The sequence below is a fragment of the Musa acuminata genome, chromosome BXJ3-6, assembly GCF_036884655.1.
Source record: "Musa acuminata AAA Group cultivar baxijiao chromosome BXJ3-6, Cavendish_Baxijiao_AAA, whole genome shotgun sequence".
In the NCBI taxonomy this organism is placed as follows: Eukaryota; Viridiplantae; Streptophyta; class Magnoliopsida; order Zingiberales; family Musaceae; genus Musa; species Musa acuminata.
Window position 1 is genome coordinate 10,669,097 of NC_088354.1, and position 24,070 is coordinate 10,693,166.

The following is a 24,070-nucleotide window of genomic DNA, read 5'->3' on the forward strand; positions in this document are numbered from 1 at the left end:
ATCGGACATGACACTTCACCAATAGTTTTTCACCAAGAAAAATTGCTTTGAATTAAATGTAAAGAATGGTCTTAAATAACGGACAAGTCTATCTGATACTGTATCATCAAACACTTGATAATATACGATAAGTGTACAACGCGATACCACAATGCCCGTCTCGGGAAGTGTTCATGCATCATCAGATGTTCACTTGGCGCTCTCATACAGACTGTTTATGACACTCTGGAAAGAAAGGTATGCCAAGCAAGAACTTGGATTAATTAAGTCACAGGTATCAACTACTATTACAATAATAAATCATAAGTTTCAACTACTTGAGATCACCAATCACAGGTATTAACTCGAAAAAAGATAATTATGTAGTTATACAAAGAGAGTGTTGGGTAGATAAAAAACAATATATACAAAATTTTGTGTTGCTAAAATGAAAATATTAATATGAATATGTGAAATTATTAGGAAAGATAAAAAATATATATTTTTATTTATGAACAACTACGTATCGCTTTGACAAGGGATAAAATAAGAAAGAATCATTTACGATAATACTAACATGCCTATGAATGTAACATTCAAAAGAAACAAAATTATTAATGTTAGTAATAAGAAGAGAGAAAAGACTTAAAAAGACCCTAACAGAAATAGTAATATGTAAATATAATTTTTTACTGATCTCAATTATAACAAAATATCCATGTAATCGATCCTAAATAATTGAGACTTATAATTTTATTATTGTTGTTATTATAGAAATAGTAATATGTTATTTCTTCACTTGTTTCTAGGAAAACATGTAATCCTCTAGATTTGAAGAAACAAATGATAAGGAAGTCAATCAGAAACAGGGACGTAACTATCTCCTTTATACCACATAAATATAGACAAGTGGAACAAGATGTCACAGCTAACCTGGTAGTACTTGAGCATTTGTGGCCGCTTCTTTTTATATGTTGGAGTTAGGAGACCTCGATCCATGTCAAATGGTATGGGTTCAAGATGAAGAGCTCTAATGATCTCAAAGCCTTTCAGCTGGCAATCAAAAAAGCAAAGCTTCGTCAGCATAAAATTGCAAGGAAATAAAAATCCACTTAGCCAGCAAATTAGCAAATAAAAAAATCCTTGGGAAAAGAACAACCAAGCAGAATTTAGGTGCAATAAAAAGAAGTTCAACCTTCTTTGATTTGGCAACTTTAGTTATCTCCTCAAGTATATATTCTTTGGCTTTTGAATTCTCACATAAAGCAGCAAAATCTCCGGTTACCCCTTTCTCTTCAGCCCATCGCTCAAGAGCTTGCTGATTGGGATTCACCACAGCGACAAGGAAAGACTCAAAGCTATTCCCATAAATCCATATCTGCAACAAGATGATTATTACTCGTGGCAAGACAATGAATCCAAAGAACAAATAATGAAGAGGGTAAAAGAAGAAAAACTGAGATTTTTGGGGCTAAATATTTTTTCTTTGAACAAAATTATGCAATGATGATTTATTATTGCTAAGAGCATGAAGAAAATGAAACCAGTGTCAAGCGCAACATTCATCTATTAAGTACCACCAATAGCTTGAGAAACAAGAAGAGCAGATTGTGATTAAACTATGATACTCCTAAAAGGGAGGGTTGTCATTGTTTCTTTTATCAAGCATAGGTAAATTGGTTGCTACACTCTCATCCAGTGATGATCCTATTAAGATCTGTCAGTCACAAAGAAAAGCATGATGAGTAATAAGGATTTACTTGCATGCACAAAATTCTCTATTCTAACCAAAGGAGCAACTCATCCAAGTCTTAGATTTGCTAGTGTAAACCAGTCATCCAATTAGGATCTTATGGCTTTATTTTAGTTTTCTTATATAGCATGTGTTCAGATAGCAACATTTATGGAAGGTCCATTTCACTTGACAAAATGTTTTAAATGCATCTTCAATAGTACATGCCTGAAATGGGGTTTCTTGCATGTCTATAAATCTGAAAGCCTTCTATTTGCAAAATAAGAACCAAGGCTTCTGATATTCTACAATGGCAGAAAATGCGACAAAGTAGTATGTTCCATCTGCTTTCTTAATAAGAACTGAGTTAAAAAGTTCACAATGTCTAAGATATAAAAGAAAATGAAATGGAAGCAAAATTGTTGTGATGAGAAAGATGTGTGGTGCTTTTTTGTTTCGAGAAGGCATACAAGAAACTATTTGTATGTGTCCTGAAAGAGTTCAAGATACCACTGCTAATCTGGAAATTCTTTAATGGAACATCTAAATCATTCTTCAAGATATTATTCAAGAGACTTACTGAGTCAATTGTTGGAACAAGACCATAAATGCTCTCAAGATTCTCTACTGCAACATACTCTCCTTGTGATAGCTTAAAAATGTTTTTCTTCCTATCAATAATTTTTAAGCTTCCATCTGGTTGCCATTCACCAATATCTCCTGCATATAATCAAAATAAGATTCAGAATGGGGAATGCGACAACAGAAGCCAATAGGTAGATGTATATAACAGGAGTTGTGTATGATACATGAAAAAAATACAAAGATGGAACTAAATGGTGGTTAAAGCATAAGGATCCTAAAATGAGTTTTATAATGATCCAAAAGAGAATTGCAAATTCAATATTACACATTAAGTCCTAAATTGATAATTCATATATCTGAAAATGGAGAAGGAAGATTTGATGACCAAATAGGTTGAATGGTGACTTATCAATGTGATCATCATATTCAACCAAAATAATTTAGAAAAAAAAAAACAATCTTCTATATGCTTCATTGTACCCAAAACTAGATTGCAGTATGAAAAGAACCTGTGTGAAACCACCCGTCAATCATAACTTCTTTCGTTAGGTCTTCTCTCTTGTAGTAACCGGAGAACAAAGTACTTCCCCTGATGCAGACTTCTCCACGAGGTGTGGTTGAAAGTGCATCATAACCCATCTCAGGAACAGACTCAAGGCGCACATCCACATTAGGTACAGGAGGGCCCACCGTTCCAAGCATTGAGAACTCATTTGGTACTGACACAAATGTGCCAGCACAAGTTTCAGTCAGACCTGAGACAAAAAAAATTAGCTATTTTAGCACCCCCAAGAAAATCGAAAATCATTTCGTGTGCCTGCCAAGCATTGTGTGTACACAAAAATATACATAAAATTTGCTTAAATAATTCAAATTACACTGACACGGCATAAGAATACATACAACCATATCATGATGTTGATACTCCAACTAATCTCATTAAAAGAAATGCAGGGTACAAGTTCAATACCCAAATATAAGCCTTGATGGCATACTAGATCACTTGGATGTTTCAATCTTAGATGTATTAAATAAAACAATAAAATCCTTATTGTCACTTTACACTAATTAAGGTTTGGAAAGCATGGTAATCACACAGTTGAAAACATTCCTCAGTCGCTCAGTTAAGATTGCTGAAATGCTGATTCCAAGCTTCAAATGATACGTGAGAAAGAGGTGAGTCCAAATAAGTTTGGTTATGAATTGGGAAAAAGGAAATAAAAGAGCCTCAAAGAGATAACATGGATCTTTGTTCAACAAAAACAGAAACATTGCTGCTGTTATCTCCGACATAGCACAGTAGTGGTTCAAGGTCATATGAAGGTTTAGGTTAATGCAATATTGTTAGAGCGTCACAAGTTCTAAATTCAAGATTGTTTATGCTGCAAATGATTGAGATAAAAAAAACTTATACAAGTGAAGCAGCATAAAAAAAATGCAAAATAGATGCCAAAGAAGCAGATATTAGAGAACAAGGAAATATAAGGAATCCCTTTGAATCAGAAAGTTATCATAGGCTTCAACAATTTAAAGATTTCTTCAGTTTAATATAAGAAAAAAATGATGAAAATTGCCTTTACTTATAGAGTACAACCATAATTTGTAGGAGAAAATGAGCCAATTTAGAGGCTTTAAAAGAGTCCAACATAAGCAACTTCCGTAAGGAGCATGTAACTTTTTGTAACATGGACGGTTTAGTATGTTGTCAGCAAGCATATGACTCCATAAAGTACAGCAGTATAAAATGGCTGTCACCAAGTTGGCAACGGTTGGCATGTAAAAATAGTAATCCCATGCAGCATACTCTTTGCTAAATGGTGATGTTAGCATTTATGAGAATTAATAGACTATGGAAAACTAATTCAACATATACATAACAAAAATATTTCCTAAAGAAACCAGGAAAAGCAAAGATAAATCTTTCTAGCCAGACCAGGAAAAGTAAAGTGGCTAAACAAAGATAGACTGGGGAAATGCCCTTTGTTTTGCCTTTTCAGCCTTATTTTCCTTTTCTTTGTACTAACATCATCCGCTTCTCCTACTTAAAATGTTGCATTAAATTGAGCAAATACACCACTGTAATTACAGAAAGATATAGGACTAGAGAAATAAGCTAAGAAATTTAAATATTAGCATACCATAGCCTTGTATAACATGAGCACAGGAGACCACCCGCAGGAAGGTTTCGACGTGGGTAGCTAGAGGTGCTGCTCCTGATAGAATAATGCGCACATTTCCACCTAATCCTTGCTTGACCTATGGTCATTACAGATCACATATCAACTAATAATCCTGAAGAATCCCTGAACTGAAAAAAGAAGCAAACTTTTACTGGCAATCCACTTCACCTTACTAAAGACTATTTTATCAAATATTGGAGCTGCCTCCTCATGCTTCTGTCCCTTACTCATATTGCTCAGTTTACTGCAAAATTCCAATGTAACATATCAGCTTCAACTGAGCCAGATACACATTAATCAGGACATTTGTCATAATAAAGTAATAAGGTAAAAAAAGACGTGTTTGTAACTGAGAGTACGTTGAATATAATAATTGAAATCATAACTCATAAGTACATTGACCTAAGAACTAAAGATTGTAAATTTGCTATTTTGTATAAACTCACCTTTTGTAGGCAAAATTAAACAAAATTTTCTTTAGGAAACCACCAGAAGATATTTTATTTTGCAAACCTGAAAATAAAAATAAAGTACAAGATGAGTTAGAATACTCTTCTTTGCAACAAAAAAATGTAAGATTCCAACCACTCAAGGTTGGTTGCATGCATCTTCTGCCATTGAACTTTTCTGAAACCCAAATCAGTAGTAAGAGACACTAATTTTTTTTTTTTTGTTTCTAAAAGGCTCCTTTGCAACCTGAGAGATTAAAATTCAAGTCATGGAAAAAGCCTTTGTATATAGAGGTAGACCCCCGAATGGTAGCAACCTTATGCACCGGATATGCCCTTTTCTTTTTCCTCTAGCTGTAAGCTATCAACTTTTTAAGGTTAGTTATATGGATCTTCTTTTGCCATTGAATTCTGTTGAAAGCAAAATCACTAGTCAAATTAAGAGCCATCAAGTTTCTTTTATTGTCTCTAATAAAGTTTCCTCAAGTCATATTCTACCCATTTTCTCACAACACATGCACTTTCCTCGAGTCTCTTTAGAAGACGATAGCTGACTGCATTTCAAGTAATCCTATCTGTTGGACCAAGCTGATCAATAGGAACATTTATGTCTCAATTTGCTTCCCTCAAATTTTTTCTCTAAATGTCACTGAATATATAGACACGGATGAACCTAGATACAAAAAAGAGAAACTACTGTTGAGATCACATTTGGCTGGAGCTTTATGTTTTATCACTAAATACTGGCAGGTAGGTCGAGATCTATTGAGCCTGTGCATGTCTCATACTTTACCATTAAAAGATATTTCATTTAGACCTAGGGGCATTAACACTGCAGTTTAAGAAGACTTCAACAACCTCAGCTGCACAATTATCAGTCCTGCTGAATGGTTATGCATTCAAATATTTAACAAATTTTATGACAAGTCTAAGGAATTCACTTCTTTCAAAAGAATACTGCTGAAAGTATACTAACATAGGCATATTTGATGTGCATGATGTTAAAGTAGATTAATACATAGCTGTGTCGTTCCATTTCTTCGGAGACTACCATGAGAAGATTTGTTTTCTACTGGTCCAATGCCAAAGGTATCATCAAAGAGATGCACAAACTCATACTAATTGAGGGCATCTTTTCATGTGACCTTGGTATCATTTTAATATCAACTTCTGGCCGGGAAGATTGCCCAGATGAAGTGAGGAAAGAAAGTAATTGGAATATGGAACCATTGAAACCATATTCACCACCCTAAAGTATGTCAGTATTCTTAAAATATTAATACAGAAAATGGTGAATTACAAAATGGAAAGTCGGAAACAACATGCAAAGAAAGATATAGGAGGTCAAACAATCAAACAAGTATTAAGAATTTCTTCACACTTTTCAACTTTCGGTTATCTGCCAAAATTCAATATTTCACTTCCGTATATATGATGGTGAATAGGAAAAGTCTATGATACATTTTTTCTTTTACACATTTTACCTGAATATATTCGATCAAGTACACGTGGAACAGCACAGAAGATAGTAGGTTTCAGTGCCCCCAAGTCCTCAACTAACAATTTGATATCCTGAGGATGATAACTTTTATAAATTCATGAAACTTAATCTGCTGTAATATCTTCTACTTAAATAGCTTACCCCACTCCAAAATCCAATTGAAGCCCCATGAAGAATAAAAAGCTCTTCAATCACTCTATCAAACATATGTGCCAAAGGGAGATATGAAAGGTAAACGTCATTGTCATGTAACTGTAAGAACAAAAATATGAACAAGAATCGCAAAGTCAAATCAGCAGAAAGAATTAATTTAATTGTTCCTCAAGGGTTGAAAGTGAGCATGAAATTTGGCTAAAAGGTTAGACTTTTGAGATTTATTTCAGGAATTACCTCTGCCTTTGCATTGCCAAGCAAACAATTTGCGCCAGCAATAAATGTGACGATGCTGTCATTAGATACCATTACACCCTTAGGATCGCCAGTTGTTCCACTAGTGTACATTATAGTACAAATATCACTTTTCTTGTTTACTGGGAGATCAAATTGTTCATTATTGCCCTGTAGATAATCACAGAAGAGATATTTAAGACAACAACTCAATCTTTGAAAACAATTTTGCAACAATAATGAAAGCAGCAGATGGGCGTTTGATTTCCCAGTTCGGTTGCAACAAAGAACAGCAATGAATGAAATGAGATTGCAACAGAATGAGCAATCTTCAGAAACTAAATGAGAAAGTTGTAACAATTAGTGATCTGATAACAACATTGAGATGGATGACAAAGCAGAAGCCACACAGTTTGTGGAAAAGCCTGAAAATTTTGACTTTGTTCCAACATGTAAATACATGAAACCACTATTTGTAAGATTTTCCACATGGGTCATACAAATATTGATGATGCTTAACTTATGTAGAGCAATTACTTCGACTCAAGCGTTGGAATACCAATCATGTCACCGATGACAAGTTTCTTAATTAAATTATTTGGTACTGCAAAAACAAGAAGAAAAATAGTGCCACAAAAATAACTAGTATTGGTAGTTAATTCTCACAATGCACTCAAAAGCCACAACAATAACCAACTCGACTCTAAGCATCATGATTTGGCCTAACTGCATCAGGAACGAAAACAGAGACATACCAAGAGTAAAAAGTCATTCCAAGAATATATGGTCAAACCAAACTTTTCAACTTCTTCTTTTTGTTCTGTGGTGACTTTCCCAAAACTTACAAGTGCTGCAGACATAATAAAGTCATCAATATGACAGATTTACTTGGGAGTAGACATAAAACTGTAAGTAACTTACTTCTCAGGTACTTGACCGTATTAGGAAAGGTCTTCAACACCTGCAAAGTTATAGATGAAACATTTTAATACTTAATGAATATGATTTAACTGAATAAGGAAAAGTGTCCACACCATTCTTTTATGCCACACAATAAGGCATGAGGCATTGGCCAATTAATAATTTGATTATTCAAAACAAAAGGAAATCAAATACAAACTAGCCACCTTTCTCAGCAGTATTGTGCTGGGAAATACAAACTTTGGGCTAAGATCTGTACAAGAAACTAATCAGCCCCAACCTCCTTCAACAGTTACTTAGATAATAACTATGAAAGTGAACTTACAAATTTCAATTAAACTCAAATTTAGCATGGGGGATCTCATATTGTCTCATGTGTTTCAACCGAGTTTCCAGATTTTATGGAACTTAGGAAAAAATCTTAGATGGCCTCAACAGGGCAGTCAGGTAAAATGAGAGATCATATAAGTAGTTAAATGATTAAAATGATTCAATCTGTTGACATGATTGAAGCATGTACAAACCTTTTTATGATGTTTTGATGGAATAGGTTAATTTAAATCATAGAGAAAATTTGGTTAATTTTCTTCAGGAGTAACAAACTCTAATGAATTTACACAAAATCCATGTAAAATTCTTCAGGAGGTATGTGAAAAAATGAGTACCTCCATGATTTTCTTTTCTTCCACAAAAACAATTTCAATCTCTGCATGGCATATAATAAATTCTATTGCTCCAGCACCTACATCATGACAGGAAAAGGAATGACCAATTGCAATATAATAGACACAGAAGAAGAGAAAAAACACAGAAATTACAAGAGCACAACCTCCCAGGGAAAATTGCTATGGTATAAAACTTCAAACCTCCTTAAGCTGGTTGATTAATTAAACTTTCCATTTTCCTTAATTTTAAAAGCAATATTTTGCAAGTGTCATTATAACTAATGCATTAGCTCATCGTTCAACATGCTTATAATATCCAACAAGAGCATTATGGCCGCTTACCAAGAGTATCATACAAGGGAACACAGTAAATCCCATGGGCATTGCAAGCCTGCAGCACTCACAGACATTAGTGAGGTTAAGGGCAACACATAACATAAATATGGATTACTCTTAAAAAAATAATGGAATATAACATTACTGAGAAAAAAAGGAAAGGAATGATAATCTGCTAATTGATAATGAAGGATAAGATATTCACAATGAAACTTGAGATGATGAGATTGTTTGTGTATGATGATTTATCGTTGCAAATGCTCTACACAATTATAATTGGCAGTCTTCTTGCTTACTATGTGAATCCTATACAGTATACATGTACACATAACGTGCATCATTCAAACACAAAGTTGTACTAAATCTAACATGCAACAATGAGAAAAAAACCCGAAAAGGTCAATGTAATTTCTATAATGCAGCATTTCAAAATGGCAACTAAAAAGCCGATTCCATTGCCACAAATATAACTTGAACATTTTTGCACATACCTCCATAGTCATGATCCATTCAGGACAGTTCACACCATAAATGCCGCATCTACCACCCTGAAGCAAGTGCAAAAGAGAAAGTTATTACTTCTAGAAGATCTAAAATCAGAATATACCTTATTGTTGCAGTTATGAAGGCTGCAAGATATTCTGATTTCATTCAAGGGGCTTCTATAGTATAAAATCTGATAAAGTGATAATTGTACACTCTCAATATGGCAATTGCAAGTTAAAGAAATTATCAGCATCAGCAAATATAGAAGCATGTTACTCATTAAAATTGATAAATAATCTATGCTTTAACATGATCACCAAACAGTGAAATGTTTCAGAATAAAATTTGTTCATCATTAGTTCTGTTTATTTTTTCTTGTTCTCAATATTCTAGATGAATTGATTCCACAAATGATATAATATTATTGACACTATGAGGCAAAGGCACTTCAGGGACAGCTTTTGCTTACTTCTCACATGCAAGCCATCAATTTAGTTCATCAATTTACTTCTTCACTAGCTTTATAACACATACAGTATTGTTTCCACAAGATGTGGCTTACAAAGTTTGAAGAATGGTCATATAAGCGATAGTTGTCAAGACAAGTAAAACTTCATACGATGGACCATCATCCCCTGTTTTGGATAGTAGAGCATTTCTCTTTCTTTATGGGAGGTAGGGTCCAAATCATCTACAAATTGTGCATTTTCGCCACTATTATGGCAAATGGCCTCAGTGGATGATCTCATACCCTACTTATGACCTCAGTAATGGTGTCCCCTTGTCAAAAAAGAGAAAAACATAGAATTATTTATAAGACAACAGTTTTATTCACTTTATTCTATGTATACAAACCATATTTGTGATGCACAGGAAAGTAATCTGAAAAATAGAACGTCAAATAAAATTACCTGTCCAACTCCACGACTACGGATGGATGCACCTAATTCTATTACTATGTCATATGCTTCTTTGTAAGTCAACCAAACATATTCACCAGCCTGCAGCACGGTGACACTCATTTCACAATCAATCCACGAAAACAGATTTTACCGGTGCAATGGAAGACTAACCTTCCCATCTACAATTTCACGGCGGCCCAGCATTCGGTTGTCGGGGTTTCGCTCCACAGACATCCTACAAACACGATCAGATCAGCTAATCGTCAGTAGACTGACCGCCAGTGTCATCATAAACTTAATTACAATAAAAAAATCAATAAATCAAACATCAGATCCTCCTTTCTTCTTCAACTGTCACCAATTCAAGAAGGGGAGAAAGAAGAGAAGAATCAGAAAGAACAAGGATCTTACCGGAAGACATCCCAACAGGTCTCCAAGCCCGGGGCCGGCGACGGGAAGCCGTCCTTGGCCAAGACGTTACGGTAGGCAGGGCCGACGGAGGGCCCAGCACCATCGCCTTCTCTCCCTTTCTCAACCTCCACCAAGTATTTCATCGCACACCGCCGATCCGAACTCCCAAAGATCCAAACCCAACCGTCGCAAGTCCGACAAGAAACCTCCTCTTCTCCCTCTCACTCTCGTCGCGGCGTTCTTCTCCTCTCGTTCGGTGGTATTGTTTGGCTTGCGATCCACTCCGTTGCTAGTCTGTCTTCTTACCTGTTTCAGATCTTTTGCTTGCTCCGGATGGCCAAGAATAGTCCAAACTCCAAGCCCGAATGGGCTAGGATTGACGACCATTTAGTGGTTTCTGACTTCTGACAGACTATTTACTAGTCCAAGCTTCTGACTCTATTTTATATATGACCTTGAGGATTTGTTCCGTGTTGGCAACGTTCTTACGCGGATGGTTTTGGTGGACTTCAACTCAGAATTTAAACGGTTTATTAGTGGTCGAACCCGTTATGCTACCTCATTGTGATTAGGGAGAGCACGGGGCCCACATTGATCTCCAGGTAGCTGCCTCCATCTACTTGGCCGGTAGATCTTCATGGCGACGAATCACAATTCTTTGCGTTCTTTATAGAAATATTTTTCGGACTCATTGGATCTACCGCTCGGCTACCCTGCTTATGAATGGAGCCACGTTGCAAAGCTCTCTCCAATAGTAAGGGAGTCCGGTGGGTCGGGTGTGAGAGGAGCGGGTACGAAACGTAATTATCCTGCCACGTAGCACCAGCTTCCTTACAATTCATTTGTATAGATTATGATCCATGAGATGCGTGCGGCACCAAAGTCGTCCAATTAACTATCTATCCAATTTCATTGGTCTAATAATATATCACTATTGACCTCAGCTAATTATATATACATATTATTCCTTCAACAATGGACAACTCATTTGTACTAAAAAAGACTTGCGAGCCTGTCAAGCATTTCATTAAAGAAAACCTTTGCTAACTGTTCCATTATATTTATATTAGTCAAATCTACTTTCTAGATAATTAATTTCTAGTCCTGGATTGAAAAAAATGACGACAGTTCTCATCAGCGAATAATCCTTTTAATATTCTACGGTAAGAACAGCTGATCGTATCCGAGATCTGTAGACTTTTATGCACAGATACCATAAGATAGTTTGACTTTGTTCCCTGTGATCTTACATCATCCGGTTTTTGCCCCCGTAATATATTGTTACGGATACCCTTTAGATGGTGGAAGCCTGCAACAAGAGAGAAGAAAATGCAGTGTCAACTGTTACCAGAGCAAACGAATTGAGCGATGAGCGACGATGATTTATCACAGATGCGGAAGCAGGGCAGCAGGGAATTATCACAGATCCAAGAGCTTAAAAGTTGGATGCTGATAAGAATAGCCACACTAGGAACCTGGTTATATTGGTGTTTGCTCAGATCAACAAAGAACTGGACAAAATTCAGCATCTACCAATTACATTAATAAAAATATTGAAATTATTCAATGCTGATGGGACATCATTCAGTTTAGTGACTTGTTCTTGCAAAAACTGCTACAAGAGTCTATTTGCCTTTAAACAGGGCTTACACCACCTCAAGACTGGAGTCGTGACATCGCATTTAAGCACGTACCTATTGCTTGTGCTCTGATACGCCACACTAGATGCAGGCAATCTATTTGATGACTCCATGTCTGGCCTCTGGAAAAACACAGAATTGAGAGCAGAAATCAGCAGCAGAAAAAGGCATTGGCAGTTTAAAGAGAATAAGTTTGGACACAAATAAATTGCATCCAGTAAATGCAATTGATGTGAGAATTCTCTCAGGAGGAGCTGGAACTCGATTGAGACTATACCCATGCCATGTCTAATGTTGATTTTTATGTCTCACGGAAATAAAAAGACTAATAATTGAGAGATGACAACTTTGATACGGAAGCTATTCTTGCAAAATATGTTTAGACCTCACGACATCGAATGTTTACCAGAAGACTCTTACCGAGTAGACTCATCTTTGTAAGTATGATTTTACAAGTTGACACCTAGTATTTATACCTCCCAATCTGGTATACCGCATACATCAAATGGTTATACATCTCCTAGTGTTACTGCAAATATTGGCAAGAGAGGGTGAGCATTGGTGTCATGCAAAGGTCACCTCAATTTGATTCATGTTGTGGTCAGATTCATGGAAACAGTCTCTCCATTTCTGAGAATAACACTATATCCAGGTTCTGTATTGTCAGGAGCAAGAGTACCTACAAGACTAGCAAGACTAGCAAAATGGATTTTTAGAAAGACTAGCAAGAGTACCTACAATACCACTCTATGAAAGAGAATTTGATCTTTACAAAGTATTCCGAAGCAGCATATCAAGATCTTTTACAATTTCAAAATATGTCCAAGAAAGTTGCAAGCAGTTTAACAAGGATAAAACAATCATCTCCCAGGCAGAATACGAACGAAATAAGCTCCTAGCAGAATTGGATTTCTAGCCCTCTTTACACAAAATCTACCATTAATACCATCAAGATCTCAGATACCATTTTCTCCTACTTGAAAAGAACAAAATGTAGTATATATATGAGGATCCAACAGAAAAGCATAACAGGATCACAAGATTATAAATTGCAAAACTACTTATTTCGGTTAATAAATTTGATGAATTTGTGGAGTGCTACATCAAGAATTAATAGCCATATAATGCTTTAAAACCCATAAGACAACATATAGAGAGGGTGACCATAGGTGGAAAATAATGGATGAAACATGGCATCCAGAGGAGTTGAAAGGTCTAAACAAAAATCAGGAAATAGAAACAATGGGTAACAAGAAAACTGCAAAAATGTTCCAAAACCTAAGGTAACAGGAAACCAAGGTACATAAATCAGAAACCTCTAACGCAAACCCCAAAGGAGCTGTTGCTAAAATCTTTACTAAAGTGAAAATACAGTGAATGACACATGAGTGAAGCATTCATCAAGATGAACCTAAGGAAAGATTAGCTTTTAAGAGAACTACCATCCGAGAATTTTTTTCTTGCAGGAAAAGAGATGGTCAGTTCTCCCCAACTATTCTGATCCAGTAAAATGGAAATTGATCAGCACTTGATGACAAAATTAAAAATAATTAATCAGGTGTGTGCTACAGTAACTGTGTGTTCATGATATCAATTTACTCACAATGAAAAGCTAAATTCATGTCATGCTGGTTTTCGTAACAGTAGTAATTTTGTCAAAAACATCTCACAGGTACATCGGAAGCATCGATTGTTCTACGTGGGAATTAGGTAAGGAGATGAGCAATGAAGGCATCTAATAGTTGAAGAATTGAACCGCAAATCTATATGTCATCCACAATGTAAAACCAAAAAACCTTACCATAAGAAAAAATAATATGTCTTATTCCTGGTTGTGGAAATAAACACAATTTTATTCCTGAAGCACATATCATTTTCTAATACAACGTTCGCTGATATTTATCAAGTACTCGGTATTTCTAATGCATATACCTTAGAAGGCTTAACATGTAAACAACCAATAGAAGTGATGCATGAACTCTATTGTCATAAAAAGATATTTTGTTATGAGTATATACTCGGTTAGAATGGTCTAAACAAAGTTTTGATGCATTTCAGGTTAAAGGCAAGTATCTCTGACTTAACCCCATCCCTAGCGAAAACTATCCCACCACAGTAAAGTTCAAGAACAATACGCCTGATGCAGCCGAAGTTAGGGTTAACATGTTTTGCAACCCAACTCAACACAAAAATTGCAACCCTAAACCCTAAAACACCTATCCCCAAAGCAATTCGGTCTTTATCATCTATCTTTTTCGCCAAATCTACGTCAAAAGAATCATCTTTAGCGAATCCCACATGATCTTGACATAAATCTAATCATCCTTAATAAAACTAAACCTTATTCAATTTGGACGACTTCCATAAAAATCAAGGTATCAATTACTACAAAATTCGAAACGGAAATCAAAGGGAAAAAGAAATCACCCTTTGATTATTCAAAGTGCCTTGTTGATTCAAGTAACTAAAAGTCTGAGCAGCGGCCTCCGCGCTCCCAATCGCCGTACCGCGTAGGTTCGGGGCCCTTCGGCCCGCCGACCTCGCCGGTGAGCTTGTTCACGTGGACGCCATCGTCCTCTTCGTCCACCGTGGTGCTTTCTTCCCCTTTCGTCGAGGCCGCGTCTTCCTCCTCCACTTCCGGCTTGGACGGGGTAGGAGAGGGAGCGAATCGAGCTGCCTCTTCCGGCGTTGGAACGGAAGACGCAAGGGACCTCGCGCCCGGAAACCTCAACCCTAGCCCTAATCCCGGCTGTGCGATCTCACGCTTCCATGGGATGGTCAACAAGCGGTGGAGTTTGTTCGCCATCGCCGCCGGGCTTCTTCCGGTCGACGGAAGCGAAGCCATGTGGAATTATGTAGGACAGCCGAAGATATTACTACGCCTACTTGTTTGAACGATACGCGATTATATACCTGACCGATGGTGGCAGATTCAAGCGGGGTTGACACGGAAACGAGAACAGAACTTCCAATGACCATTGTGGTAGACGTTTAGGTAAACTTTAAAAGGCGCACTTCGAACGAAGTCTCCACGATCGATTCATGGCGCATCCACACCGCTCATCTGTTACCCGCACGAATCTTGTAGTGACAGTGGCAGATCGACCGTACGCCGCCGTGAAGAAATCATAAACTATGTTTAAGACAATACCACTATAAAAAATATTTTCTTATTTTCATTTCATTTTTATTTGTATTTGTTTTAGATTTTTCATCCATCTCTTAGCGTCCAGATGTGATGATGTATAAATATGAGATTAGATAAAACACATTTCATTAATATATTTATTATGAGTTAGAATTCAATTGGCCAAGATCAAAATTCACATATACCAAAATGCCAATAATTTATCATAAGATCTTGAATTTAAATCTTATTTTTATCACTTATTTTTTTGTTTCAAAATAAAAAAAAAAATTTATTTATAAATATTATTATATTGTCGATGTTTGACAAGTCAAGTCGAGTTTGTGTGTTCATAATTAATCGGCGAGGCCGAATCCAAATCGTCATAAAATACAATAATTTTTTTTTCTTTTTTTCCTTATTGACGAAATGATCAGCTCATGCTCATGTCATCAGGAAGAAAGGATTAGGGGATCAACAGGCTGTTGTCTCGAGAAATTTCCAACAGCCATGAATGCCGAATGGTGGTACTCGTGCAAGCGTGAGGTTGGAAGACGTGAGATGAACAAGGTAAAGTGAGAGCAAGTTTGTTTGCTTCAATGCTACTGGAAGTCTCATGTAATGGAACAGCTTCTTCTTCCCTTCTCGTGCCGTGTCGGCGTTGGATTTGCTTTCTTGCAGCCTGAATGAAGTGTGCTCGTCCGTTTCGTTCTTCTCTCAAAATACAACGTGTCTTTATCCAGTCATCCACCTGAACGAAGCATGCGGCTGCACATTGTAGTCGAGTGTTGCACGAGATAGATGCCTTGTGGAAAAAGGAGACCCATAGCTTAGTAGTTTCTAAGGAGTGGAAGCTAAAAGGTGAAGTGTTGAAGACCAAAGGATCACAGCTAGGTAGAGAAAAAGTCTCTACCGACAGGCTCAAGTGTGTGGTGCTCACCGTACATGTTAGAGGAGGAGCGGCATTGTGGAGAGGCTGGCAGTGCGAGAAGGAGTCGGCCATCGCTTTCTCAAGGTGAAACGGCTACAGATACTTGACCATTTCCCATCATCACTTCAGTGAAGACACAAGAATCCATTGTTAATTGGTGATGGAAGCTTGCTGGTGGACCACCACACCTTCCGCCCACCTCCGACGCCAAGGCATGACGAACTGGCACATTTACTTAAACTCATGAGGCTTCTCTCTGGTTCCTCGTGGTGCTGGGATTTATGGGCAACCGGATGGAGAGATGTGCTCCACGGCAAGTGGAAGAAGACACGGAGAAAGAAAAAGGGGATGGAGGTTGCAAGATCAAGATGTTGCTGACAAGAAAGGAGCTGGCATGGCTGGAGCTTCACCTGAAGGAGAAAGCGGAGCAGAGGCTGGAAGATGTGTTGGTGGAGATGGGTAGAGAGATGCAGAAAGAGAGAGGAAAAGGTAGAGGAGGGTGGAAGCCCACATTGGAGAGCATAGTGGAGATCCCAGAGGTCCAGACTTGTAATAATGTGGCTGTGTGAAGCTGCTTCTTCTCGAGCATGCAGAGAACCTTGTTTTTGGTGTCTGTGGTATGTATGTATCCTGTTGATCTCCAGTTATGTGTAATGTTTAGAGGGCTAATACAAATAGTCAATTTCTTCTCATATCAGAGAACACAATTTGTTCATGCCATGAAATTTCAAGAGAATTCTTATGGTGATCCCAAATCATATGTTGTTTCAGGGTTTAAAAGGATTTAACATTTCTAGCCTGTAGATCTGCAACCTACAGGCATTAAGCAGACGACACAAGTTTTCCATCTACAAAGAAGCAGATATTGTCACTTGGAGATCCTATCAAAGCTATATTAAAGTAAAACAGGCTGCTTCCATCAAAACTTTGGACGGGCACACAACCATTATATCTGAACTTGAAGTAATGCATAACTATACAGACCAAAAGGAAGAAACCTTATATTCTTTAGACACAAAACAGCATCCATTGTTAAGCATGCACCCCATCGCCATTGGAGTATAAGCCATATGCACGTTTGTTGTTGTCCCCGTTTTGGTATGGATTCAGCTTTGGAGCTCCATTGATGGAGAGATCTTTATGAGTTCGCATGTCAGAGTGGCTGAGGCTTTGCAGCAGCCTTCCCAACTGGCCACATGAGGCTGCAACGAGCCCTGTCGACAAATTAACTTGTCAGTCAGGTCATATGAAAATGATTTAGCAATGGCACCAGATATTCGCCCTCTCGGAAGCTGCCATTAGGGAGTTCTGCAGGTACTCAGGTAACTACTTATGAATGAACTTGTTGTAAAAAAACATGTGCTATAGACTTGCAAATGAAGATTAGAACACAAGAATCTCTAGAAGCTAAAACAAAAACATGAAATGGAAATTGTTCTTTCTCAATGATTACTCAGAAAATATACTACAAGATTGCCAAAGATACACAAGAATATTTTTGCTTTTATAATGGTATACAATTTTTATCATTGCGAAATAACAGTATAAATACGAATGAAGAAATTTTCAGTAGAGCTCTGAACTCACAGACAAACAAATGCACTCTAGCCCTAAGACATACAAGATTTCTTTTCACAGGTGAAATATATGCACTATTGTTTTAACAACTACCTTTATATCAGGTTATATTTTGTTGCCATCTCTCTTGTCTGAGCCATCTCAGAAGATTTTCTTATGTTTACTTCAATTTTATATAAAAAAGGATTATCGTGGATCCTTCTCATAAATAAAAATAAATTTCATGCATGAAGCTTCTCTTACTATGGATCTAGAGCAATCTTATCCCAATAAATAGCAAAACTGTTTCTATAACTCGAATCTTTGATTACACAGATTGCAACCAAGAAACCTTGTTGTTCAGAAATATGATGAATCCTTCTCATATTTTTCTTAAAAGAAAAGAAAGAGAGAGAGAGAGAGAGAGAGAGAGAGAGAGAGAGGTGTAGTTTCTCGCATTTATTTTCCATTACATGGGATTCTGTATAGTAGGTTTAAATGATAATCTTTGAGTTACAGGATAATCATCATGGACAGTGGAATACACATTAGTGACCAAAATCCAAATGTCAGTTTGACTAAAAAATCAAGAAAGGCTTTCTTATACATTGCACATAGAGTTGAAAATCAGAGAAAAATCTGTGTACTTAAGGATTAATAGTGTGAAAGGCTCCTGGTGAGTCATTACCTAAAAAGGGAGCAGAAGGTTTTCCTGGTCTTGACTTGTACTCTGGATGAAATTGCACTCCCACAAAATATGGATGAGTAAGCAGCTCAAGAATCTACAGTAAATATGGTGTGACAATGAAGTCCAACAATGCCATCACAGAGATCCAGAATGAATAAGAACTCATAAAACAAACCAATAAGATCGTAATTTCACAATCGTACCTCCATGCGTCTGCCTGTTTCGTCCTTACCAACAAATGTAAGACCAGCATTTTCAAGTTCCAAAATCATGCCAGGATTAACCTTAGATGTGTTGATATTGATTAGTACAAGATATTCAGAATGCTATTCTAATTTTTTTAGTACCAGCTAATGGTGAGGTTTGCTTACTCTTGGAGGATCATGGAAATCAAGAAATGTCATGAATCACTTGATAACAGACTTACCAACTAGTATACATGAAAAAAATCAAGAGACCAACCTCGTATCTGTGTCGATGTCGCTCATCAATGTACCTGACATTACCATACCTATCACAAGGGAGAATGGAGGAGAGAGAAGAGATTTAGTTTCTTTAAATATTCCTTCAATTGCAAAACCATGCATGTCAAAAGACATTTTGTTCATAACGGATATGAACAATACTTACAGCTTTGCAGATTTACAGTCCAGAACATGAAAGAAAGTCCTCCGGGATCCAAGTCGCATTGTCCCACCCATATGAGTTTTTGAACCCTGCAAATATTAAGTATTAGTGCAGCAAGTAAAAGGTCCAATGATGAAATCCAAGTGATTTACCTCTGGCATAAAAATAACACATGGATTTTTTGTGTCTGGATCAAACTCAGTGCTATTTGCATTCTGCAGCTTGAGAATGGAACGTGCATACTCAATAACAGCTATTTGCATGCCCAGGCATATGCCAAGAAATGGTACATTATTTTCTCTAGCATATTTTGCTGCAATAATTTTTCCTTGAACTCCTCTGTCACCAAAACCTCCAGGAACTAGTATGCCATCTGCACCCTGAGTTGGTACATGGCACATTATTTCAATGAGTACAAGAAGAATACATACTGGTGTAGAATGCAAAACTAGCACTATATACAAGACCTTGCTCACCTTTAACATATTCCAGGCCTTTCCATGAAGATTAGGTGCCTACACATAACCGAGTAAGATTTCAAATGACATTAATAATAATAACAATAATGACAACAATAAAGAGATGGAGTGAAGAACAAGAGAACTAAATATTAAATTAAATTCTAAACCTCTATTGCTCTTAATTCTTCAAGGTCGGCAGCCGGAACCCACTCAACTACAAGCTTCCGTTGACAAGCAACAGAGGCATGTAAAAGGGCCTGCAATGAGGGAGTACACATTAATTATTGATAACTACAATTTGAACTTGAATAATCACACAGTAACAAACACATCCATTGAACACATCCTTTCAATAATAATAACATGCAGGAGAATTTGGGCACAACTGTAAATAAAGAGATTCCTTAAGAATCAACTACAATGGGTATTAGTTTGGCATTCAACAAATTTATTTCCAAGACATGATGAACAGAACCAGAGGAATTATTAGCTTATGAAACTACCTACGTGAGAGGATAGGATATAGAAAAGGGCATGAATAGGAAAACGCATTTGAGATTATGCCAAAAATGATTACCTTCAATACAGACAAATAAGAATCGGAAAGACCAGTATACTTTCCAACTATTGCAATTTTGACCTGACAAACGAAAAGGTGAAGTTGTCAATACTCCAGCTAAACAAATCATGAAACCACAATACCTTTAACTCCACTATTTTAAGTTACTGAAACACACGGGATCATGTAATGTGTCACAGAGTTCAGCCCTATCCTTCCATTTTCTTAAGTTTGGCTCTCCAAGACTGCAGTAAAAACAAAATAAAATTATGATGTAGCCAATTATAATCTAGCCTATACACCCAAGAAATCAACAGACTGAAAAACTGCAAAAAGACATAGAATGAAATGCATTTTTTAAGTCTATTGGACAAACCTTAATAGGTCCAGTTTTGTTAGAATAGCTTTATGTGCCTTCTGGTCCTGTAACAAACAAAAAAGAAAATCATATTGGGTTTATATGATTTTCCAGATGCCTGTACATAGGCAGCCGGGCTGTACGCACCCTTAAAAGCAAAGGAACATGCCAAATGTTTGAAACATCATAAAGGGTAAAGATGTTCTCCACCTGCAAGTGAATTTTGACTGAATTAGTTATTAACCAAAATTTCCAATATATCCTTCTAGAGAAACATATATAAAGTTTGATCTACTTACAGGAACATGGCAAAACTGAGACAATTTCCCTTTCACATTCTCATCAAGTGGCTGCCAAGAACAACATCATCTATCAATGTCCAATGGCGTTGCTAAAAGATATACCAAGGAAAAAGGATAGACAAACCTAGGTACCTTTTCACTGCGACAAGCAAGAACATTTGGTGCCAATCCAAGTGCCCTTAATCCCCGAACGCTATGCTGGGTGGGCTTAGTTTTCTGCATTGGCAAGAGAGAAAAAAAGAAAAATCTTATGACTTAGTCCTGAATACTATGTTAAAACTTTATGGCCTTATTATTGTTGTAATAAGCAGCATATCAAAGAAATAAATACAAGAAGTATCTATCTATTTGCAAACTTTGTTAGTACCTGTTCACCAACCACATTTAGAACGGGCACCAAACTGACATGAACAAGACAAAAGTTGCCAGGTCCTGAACAATAGCCATTAGGGCAAATATCTGTGCAGGAACTTCATATATTTTAAGTTCAAACATCCATTTTTCAATTCTTACCTACGCGGCATGAAAATTGACATAGGGCCTCAATAAAAGGCATTGACTCAATATCCCCTGCATCAAAAATTAAATCTTATGTCATAGAAAAATATATATTGATGACAGTATGGCTGAATCACATGGAAAAAATTAAATGATATGGTAACTAATTTCCATACCTATAGTTCCACCTAATTCAATGACACAAACATCCGCTGGTCCTTCTTCGCCATCAACAGGAATCATTGCTGCACGTTCAATCCACTCTTGTATTGCGTCTGTTACATGTGGCACAACCTTTGCAGAATGACAAAACGGACATAGATTGAGTTTATGTTAGATAATTTCCATGATGATCCACTCAACAATAAAAGCAAAGAGCGAATGATGCTGCCACAAGGGTCAAACCTGAACTGTTTTTCCAAGGTAGTCACCTTTTCTCTCTTTATTGATGACAAACTAATGACAACAACAAGAAATTGTTGGAGACCTCAGCACGACATGAAAGGCATGTTAAATTAATGCCCAACTAGAAACTCCAAAATTAAAGAAAGTTAGAAACATGTCTTATAATTAATACTTTTGGTTATACAACTATTTAGAATAATATGCCTAGTCATTACATCTCAGGTTTAAGAAGAAAGGTTGATTCCTCCAGCACCTGGTATATCTTCCCAGTTGTAATGTTGTTGTCACGAGTCAACTTGATATCTAAGAATCTCTCGTAGTTTCCAAGATCCAAGTCCGCCTAATACAGTACCATTTATCAGAAATTAGAATTCCAGAGCATAAGCCAGACTGAAAAGAAGAAGACAACGAAATGTGACGATAAAAGAATGCAAAGTAGATAAAATTTTGAAAGGTGATGGATTCTGAAGGCATAGTCAAGTACAGGGTTTTATTCAAACACAATATTCCCAATTTAAAGAAGAAACAGTTTTTAACTAGTACTTCAAGACATACACTTTTTATCTAGCAGCTCAAATTGAAAAATAGCAACAACAAAAAAAAAGATAAGGTACATCCATGGTATACTGTTGGACAAGAAACAACAAGAAAGAAATGAAAAGCCAAGGCCGTGTTATGATAAAATGCAAGAAATTCAAACTATTGGGACAATCTTGGGAAATTTGTACCTCACCACCATCATCTAAAACAAACACCTCACCATGTTCAAATGGTGACATTGTTCCTGCATCAGTATTCAGATAGGGATCTGCACAAATAAATTAAAATTAACATAATGGTTCTTTTAACTTTCACATGCAAATGTCCAAACCAAAAACTGGCATCAATGCATCATCATGTATTAAGTCTGTGACAAAATCATCCCGTGGAGAAGAGGTCCATGTTTTGAAAAGGCTTAAAAGGACATCGTGAACATAATTGACAGCTATTTATGGTATGCTCGTTCTCTTCTCTTAAATAAAACCAACACGAAAATTCTAGCTTCCCGATCTGATTGTCACTACTATCTACTGTTGAACCAATGAAAGAATCAAACACAAGCAAGGTGACAACCCCCGTCACATGCCTTTCGCATATTCCCCCTTTAATATATTAGGTGAAAAAAAACTGATCAAATCTACAAGGAACCACGATATTATCTGGGAATGCGGATAAAACACTTCAAAACAAACTAGACTCTTTAATAAAGCGATGCAGAAGAATAAGGCGAAGATCGACTCCGTATGTACTATATTTAATGTCCTATCACAAACATCGATTTCCAAAATGGCCGACAAATACTCTGCTGTTATCCTACAAGACAAAACACTCACGTTTCTGTGCAGACCAAACACAACGAAGATTGTTCAAAGTTTCTTCTTTTTAGCTCAAACTATACGGTTAGCCAACCAAAAGGAAAAGAAACAAACATAATTATGATCGAATCTACCAAAAGAATTCAAGGAGGGCAAAGGAATCACCGATCTTGATAGAGGTAACCCTGAGACCGCACGCCTTGAGGACGACACCAATGCTGCTCGCCGTCACCCCCTTCCCTAGCCCACTAACAACACCTCCCGTCACCAAAACGTACTTCATCTCCTTCTCCGCTCCACCGCCACACTGGTAACCACAAATACTTCAAAGGGAGCCTTTTCTTCTCTCTTTCGAAGCAAGGACTGGGACAGAAGGGCAGCGAGATCAAGAGGCAAGATAATGTAGGCCGTAGAACGAAGAGGAGAGAGAGGAAGAGGAGGTGCGAAAAGGTCGTGTTCGAATTGGGTGAAGAAACGGAGGCGACACGGGTTACGATCGAAGGGCACTGGAGATGGCGTGAAGCAGAGGGCGATTAAATACCCGTCCAGTTTTAATTTCACCCCCTTTATCCCATTACTATACGCTTCGATTTAACGGAATGGCGCTCCTCCGTAGGGTTTAGGCTAACTGCCGGTGACTTGCAGTTGGACCCCTTTTTTTTCTGTTATGTTTAAATTAAAATTAATATATATTTCTTTTCAAAACTGAAATATCAAATTTAATATTCCATAAATATCATATAGTATAAACATACCCTTATAAAATTTAAAATATATATTGTATCAAATATTTTCTGTGATCATTAATTTTGTTCTTAATGACAAATTTACCCTTCGTCAGTATAATTTTTAATCATTATTGAATTCTTATCTTAAGGTTTAAGTGTGCACGCATCTCAAAGCGTTAGGGGAAGTATATCACATCTTCAAATGAAAGTATCACACACAGATCTGAACTCATGCATAGGATCAACTGGTTGGATATGAGACCCAGAGAACTATTCTTGGAGTTGACGAACTCATGCAGC

The 24,070-nt window shown here is 36.9% G+C and overlaps 4 protein-coding genes across 5 annotated transcripts; 1 reads left to right on the forward strand and 3 right to left on the reverse strand.

The window, feature by feature from the left end:
• Positions 1–25: 25 nt before the first annotated feature.
• On the reverse strand, positions 26–10,941 carry LOC103987799 (long chain acyl-CoA synthetase 4). The gene is made up of 19 exons (XM_009406215.3): positions 10,535–10,941; positions 10,295–10,358; positions 10,133–10,222; positions 9,227–9,283; positions 8,742–8,790; positions 8,400–8,476; positions 7,735–7,774; positions 7,569–7,663; positions 6,817–6,984; positions 6,568–6,678; positions 6,410–6,497; positions 4,923–4,989; positions 4,645–4,720; positions 4,435–4,552; positions 2,806–3,051; positions 2,292–2,431; positions 1,175–1,357; positions 913–1,032; positions 26–225 (listed from the first exon to the last, which is right to left on the reverse strand). Exons 1-19 carry the CDS (start codon positions 10,675–10,677, stop codon positions 190–192), a joined length of 1,968 nt encoding a protein of 655 aa, XP_009404490.2. The 5' UTR covers positions 10,678–10,941; the 3' UTR covers positions 26–189.
• Positions 10,942–14,638: 3,697 nt separating this feature from the next.
• On the reverse strand, positions 14,639–14,980 carry LOC135640844 (uncharacterized). The gene has a single exon (XM_065155618.1). It carries the CDS (start codon positions 14,978–14,980, stop codon positions 14,639–14,641), a length of 342 nt encoding a protein of 113 aa, XP_065011690.1.
• Positions 14,981–16,513: 1,533 nt separating this feature from the next.
• LOC103988405 (uncharacterized) lies at positions 16,514–16,801 on the forward strand. Its single transcript, XM_009406939.2, has one exon. It carries the CDS (start codon positions 16,514–16,516, stop codon positions 16,799–16,801), a length of 288 nt encoding a protein of 95 aa, XP_009405214.2.
• A 176-nt stretch (positions 16,802–16,977) lies between these two features.
• On the reverse strand, positions 16,978–23,566 carry LOC135583629 (uncharacterized). 2 transcript variants are annotated; one of them, XM_065153784.1, is made up of 21 exons: positions 23,208–23,566; positions 22,416–22,495; positions 21,941–22,027; positions 21,688–21,738; positions 21,459–21,576; positions 21,298–21,372; positions 21,152–21,216; positions 20,917–21,000; positions 20,782–20,832; positions 20,630–20,692; positions 20,501–20,547; positions 20,303–20,369; positions 20,143–20,205; positions 19,733–19,822; positions 19,581–19,619; positions 19,257–19,484; positions 19,108–19,193; positions 18,940–18,988; positions 18,681–18,761; positions 18,478–18,571; positions 16,978–17,446 (listed from the first exon to the last, which is right to left on the reverse strand). In XM_065153784.1, exons 1-21 carry the CDS (start codon positions 23,323–23,325, stop codon positions 17,265–17,267), a joined length of 1,818 nt encoding a protein of 605 aa, XP_065009856.1. In that variant the 5' UTR covers positions 23,326–23,566; the 3' UTR covers positions 16,978–17,264. The 2 variants fall into 2 exon arrangements, with proteins under 2 accessions (XP_065009856.1, XP_065009857.1); XM_065153785.1 differs by having other exon boundaries at positions 21,298–21,354; positions 23,208–23,565.
• Positions 23,567–24,070: the final 504 nt, after the last annotated feature.